Source organism: Cucumis sativus, chromosome 4, assembly GCF_000004075.3.
Source record: "Cucumis sativus cultivar 9930 chromosome 4, Cucumber_9930_V3, whole genome shotgun sequence".
NCBI classification, from domain to species: domain Eukaryota; kingdom Viridiplantae; phylum Streptophyta; class Magnoliopsida; order Cucurbitales; family Cucurbitaceae; genus Cucumis; species Cucumis sativus.
Window position 1 is genome coordinate 8,016,777 of NC_026658.2, and position 5,884 is coordinate 8,022,660.

The following is a 5,884-nucleotide window of genomic DNA, read 5'->3' on the forward strand; positions in this document are numbered from 1 at the left end:
CTCTTTTCTTTTCTTAATTTGTTATCTTTCAACAAAATGTGTAGATTAGACAATGTGGTCTCACTGCAACTATAATATGTGTGTTAATCTTCTCTTTTACTATTCTTCTTCACCATTTTTCCCTTCCATTTCTGTTTTAAAGAACAAGTTAGTACTCCACTGATTGAAGCTTTTCTGGTGTTTCATCTCTGTTTCTCTACATGTTAGAAGAGGAAAGTGTGTCGGTGTAAAAATTACTCAATCTCTGTTTTTCTTTCTGAAGAGTGAGAGATTGAGTCATTTTTACAATTTGGTATCAGAGCCTCTAAAAATCGTCAATGGCTGCTGTTGAGAGATGAGACGATAGGTAATTCACTGGAAATGTAGATTTTAGTTTATGGTCCAAGAAAATCAAAATTATACTCACGTATTAGAAGGCTTTAAAAGGTTTAGAGGATCGTAAAACACTTCCTGAAAATCTCACTGCTGGAGAGAAAACAAATATAGAAGTAGTTGCCTATACAACTTTAATGCCAAATATTTCTAATAATGTCATGAGACAAGTAATTGATGAATCTTGTGCTCCTGATGTTTGGAACAGATTGCAAACTTCGTATATTAAAAAGACCTTTATCAAAAATAGGTGAGATGATAAATAATATGTTCCAGCTATGACTAACGTAATTAATTGTACTAATAGCTAAAGTAACAAAAACCAACAAAAGTAACAAACCGAACAAATAACACAAAAGGTTTAGATAACACAGTTAGACAAGTTTGTCTAAAGCTACTTTGATATGTTATCACCACAATTTAAAATAAACTCAGGCTCTTTATTGACCGCAATACAATTATCTCAACATTCATTCCCTTGAGAATCTTCAATAATCTGTCATAACTGAGAAGGTAACTGCAATACCTTCGAAAACTTCTTCGACAAATACTGCTTTTCCAATTAAGGTTGAGTTCCTCTAAACTCAACTTGGCCGGCAGCAACAATATATATATAAATCATGTTATTAGTTAAAGATATTTGTTTAGATTCCTAATAAATAGATCAATCTTTTATCTTTTAAAATAAATTATAATTTATTCAACAAACTCCGTAATAAATCCATCCTTAAAATCTTTTTTCTTCATAAAATAGCCAATGATCACCAAATATTTTTAAAAAAATCTTATTTAAATCTTTTTGATAAAAATACCAACAAACTCCTCCTTTTTGTCATAAAGAGAAAGAATCTTTTTATGTTTCATCAAAACCACAACATCAATAGAAACACCATAGAAATGATAATAAGTACCCACTAGAACAACTTCCATCATACAAATGTCAACTTCCAACAATCTATCAACACAAAAATCTCCCCCTTTAAACACAAAAAGAATTCACTCTGAGGGAGGTACACATTGATCAATCAACACATTGGTGGAGGTTCACAGAGCATTGAATTCTGCAGTTAAAGTGTTGATAATTCGTAAGGCAACACCACTAGGAATACAAATTCCTTCAGAAGATATATTGACATTTTCTGAATCAAATATTCGAGCTTCCCTAAAAGGCCGTACATTATGTTTAATATCAGGAACATGGGAGCTCTGGAATAGCCTATAGCCGAGCAACCGAGTCCTTAGATTTGGTTTAAGAGCATCTACGAATAGATGGTCGACTGTATGAATGATGAGCAGAAACGCTCTTGAAACGGCTTCCTCACATTTGAACTCCATGCAAGTTAATTATGATATTAGAATCTTCTACAACAACTGAAGGATCTTGATACTTTGCACGACGAGTATTCACCATTGTTCAAGCTTGAATGAAATGAAAACAATCTTTCTAGCCGAAACACAAGAAGAAAAAGATGAACGAACAACTTAGGATTGCAAATAAGACTAACTTCCCACTTTTCTTGTTAGTTAAAAACAAATTAGCCAAGTGATAAATATGGGTCTTACTCATCAATTAATTGTAGAGCCACTCATAGTCTTGAGGATCTTCTTTATAAAAAGATGTAGATAAAAGATTCCAGAAGTCACAATATACCCCCACAGAAGCAAGAAAGCATAAAAAAAATAGGGAACACCACAGTAGACAAAACATATTGCCCCTAATTTGATAATCTTGAATAAGCTTTCTTCTTGAAACTTAAAAAATCAATGCTTCATAAAATAATGATCTTGAATAACACATAAGAGCAATCTTCAACAAATACATTATAAGTCTTCTTTTAAATAAACAAGTCTTAAATAATCATCCCAGCAAAAAAAAAGAAAAAAAAGCCAACAAACTCCCCTGTGAAAATAAAATAGAAAACTCATTATTCAGCAGTTGCAAGACTCAGTTTTATTTGAGCTCCAATGATAGCGGTTATCAGGTTGACATATACCCCTCATAACTGCAGCATTACTTACATCAATCACTATGCAATTTTCTTCATAGAAATTTATAGTATACCCTGATGGTAGACCTGACTTATGCTTATAAGATTAGCAGAAAGTGGTTGAGCATACCTTACATCGGATGGTGACCAACAATGTCCCCTAAAATCAATATAATATTTTATGTTAACATAAAAATGAATATACATTATAAATTTAATAAAATAAAATGGAAAGGTGGAAAGTAGTATATAAAATGAATAAATGAGAAGTAAGATAATATGTTAATTACCAAATTGTCTATCAAATGTAAGCAAGAGAGTGATTTTCTTTGTTTCTTTTATGAATTATTGGAAAAGAAGATAGTGAGATTGTTGGTGAAGAGAAAGGTATCCAATAATCTTATAACCAATTTGTGTTTGTAATGATTTTTTTAGTAGAAAGAAAGAGAGATAGGAAACGACCAAGACTTTTCAACCACCGTAGACTTCTTCGCCGCCACCCTCTTCCTCACTCTTACGCATCGGAACACAGAAAAATCTTATGTTTATTCTTCCATCTCTAAAACCCCCATTCTTCAATTTCATAAACAATCTCTATCTTCTCTAATGGCCAACCACCGTTCAACTACAACAACCTTCCTATTCGCTTTCTTCCACCTCTATTTCCTTTCCCTCTCTGTCTCCGGCGACTCACCCGCCTCCTACAAACCCATCGACGATATTCTCCTTAATTGCGGTACATCTGAAACCTTATCTGCATCTGGAGACAACCGCCCCTGGACCGGCGACGTCCAATCCAAATTCTTCCCTTCCGATTTCCATCAGAACCGCGCGTCCGTAACTTCACAAGCCGACACGCAATCCTCTTCCCCCAACGTTGTCCCTTACTCAACAGCACGCCTCTCACACTCCAATTTCACCTACTCTTTTCCGGTGAGTCCTGGCCCCAAATTCATTCGCCTTTACTTCTATTCTGCTTTTTACTTGAACTTCGACCGTTACAAAGCTGTTTTCTCCGTCAAAACAACTTCTATGCACACTCTTCTCTCTAACTTCAATGCTTCTGTCAATGCCGACGCTTCTGATCTTAATTCCCCGACGATTACTCGCGAGTTCTGTGTTTATACAGACGAAAACGATCAAATGCTTAACATTACATTCTCTCCCACAAATCAAGACTCTTATGCTTTCATCAACGGAATTGAAATTGTATCCATGCCGTTGGATCTTTATTATACTCCGAGGTTGAAGCTTGTTGATCAGAATAATCAGTTCATCCAAGTTGGTAACAATACGTCCCTTGAGATGGTATATAGAATGAATATTGGTGGAAACACCATCTCCTCTGGTGAAGACACTGGAATGTTTCGAACTTGGGCAGAGGAAAGTAATTACATGAATGATTACGTAGCTGATGCTCGACCAGCGAACTTATCTATACAACTCAACTATATTGAAAGACAGCCGTACACGGCGCCAGAAAATGTGTATCGCACGGCTCGAACCATGGGTCCGAATTCCACGCTTAATAAAAACTACAACCTTACATGGGAGTACCCTGTAGATCCTGGATTCTATTACATGATTCGTCTTCATTTCTGCGAGTTTCAGGCTGAGATCACTGCTGCTGGTGATAGAGTGTTCTTGATTTATATTAAAGACGCTACGGCCGAGGAAAGTTTCGATGTATTTCAAAAGGCTAGAGGAAAATATAATCCTATTTATGAAGACTATGGTGTTTTTGTTACTAAGAGCAATCAGAAGAAAGTGAATCTCTCTGTAAAGCTTCGACCAAATCCAAATGACGACTTGACGAGATTCAGTAATGTGATCTTGAATGGTGTTGAAATCTTCAAATTAAATGATACGAATGGTAATCTTGGTGGTCAAAATCCAGATCCACCTCCCACTCAGTCTCTTCCACCATCCACCCCTCAAATGAATAATGATTCATCAAATACTAAAATTGTGGCAATTGTAATTCCTGTTGTCATTGGAGTTGTGGTGGCAATATTAGCTCTGGGTCTGCTTTTCTTTCGGCGACGAAGAACATTAACAGACCAAGCCTCCAGTGATGGAACTTCATGGTGGGCTCCGTTTTCGACATCAACAAACAAAACAAGTAAGACTCGCAACTCCAATCTGCCTTCTGATTTATGTCGTTACTTCTCATTGGGGGAGATTAAAGCCGCTACCAAGAACTTCGATGATGTTTTCATCATTGGCGTTGGCGGATTTGGTAACGTGTACAAAGGTTACATTGACGATGGAGCCACTCAAGTGGCGATTAAGCGGTTGAAACCAGGTTCAAAACAGGGCGCACATGAGTTCAAGACAGAGATCGAGATGCTCTCGCAACTTCGCCATCTCCATCTCGTCTCCTTAATTGGGTATTGTAATGATGGGAATGAAATGATTCTTGTCTATGAATACATGTCTCATGGAACTCTCCGTAGTCATCTATATGGGAATGACGAACAGCCTCTCACATGGAATCAACGCCTCCAAATTTGCGTTGGGGCCGCGAAAGGGTTACACTACCTTCACACAGGAGCCAATCACACAATCATCCACCGTGACGTCAAAACAACTAACATTTTACTTGATGAGAAATGGATTGCAAAAGTTTCGGATTTTGGATTATCGAAAGTCGGGCCGGCAAACATGTCCAACAACACTCACATTAGCACAGTTGTCAAAGGTAGTTTCGGATACTTAGACCCAGAGTACTATAGACGACAACAACTAACTGAAAAGTCTGATGTATATTCGTTCGGGGTAGTTCTTTGTGAAGTACTTTGTGCTCGTCCACCACTGGTACGCTCCGCGGAGAAGAAGGAGGTGTACCTAGCCGAGTGGGTACGACAGTGCCACCGTAAGAACACAGTGGCTCAAACCATTGACAAGAACGTAAAAAATGAGATATCGCCGGAATGCTTGAGAAAGTTCATAGAGATAGCTGTGAGTTGTGTTGAAGACGATGGCGTAAAGCGGCCACCAATGAAAGACGTGGTGTGGGGATTGGAGTTTGCATTGCAATTACAAGAGGCATCAAAGAAGAAGGTAGACGAAGATGAGGTGGGGAGCGGCAAGAGGGACAGCAGCGAAGAACGGTGGTGCTTGGATGAAACATTGTTTAGTAGTACTGGTGATCGGAGACGCGACTCGGAGTTGGGGGTGAGCAGTTACGTGACAACGAGCAATAGTGATGATTCCAGCTATACACATAATAAAGGAATGTCCGGTACTGTTTTTTCTGAGATCAAGGACGCTGCAGGAAGATGAAGGATTTGTGCAGTAAGATTATTTTTTCTTTACCTTGCAGTAATTTCAAATAGAGGTTTATGACAACATTGGGAAGAAGAAGTGTTAGTTATCACTAGGGGTGTAATTGGGCTGGGTCGGATTCGGTCGGGTCAGTTTTTTTCTTTTTTTTTATACTTTGTTTTCATTTAGATGGTGATTGCAAGATAACCAATTTTAATAAATTTGCATAATAGTGCAATTGGTGGAGTATGTTATAA

At 37.6% G+C, this 5,884-nt stretch overlaps 1 protein-coding gene across 1 annotated transcript; it reads left to right on the forward strand.

The window, feature by feature from the left end:
* Positions 1-2,731: 2,731 nt before the first annotated feature.
* LOC101217018 (receptor-like protein kinase FERONIA) lies at positions 2,732-5,884 on the forward strand. The gene has a single exon (XM_004137209.3). It carries the CDS (start codon positions 2,967-2,969, stop codon positions 5,643-5,645), a length of 2,679 nt encoding a protein of 892 aa, XP_004137257.1. The 5' UTR covers positions 2,732-2,966; the 3' UTR covers positions 5,646-5,884.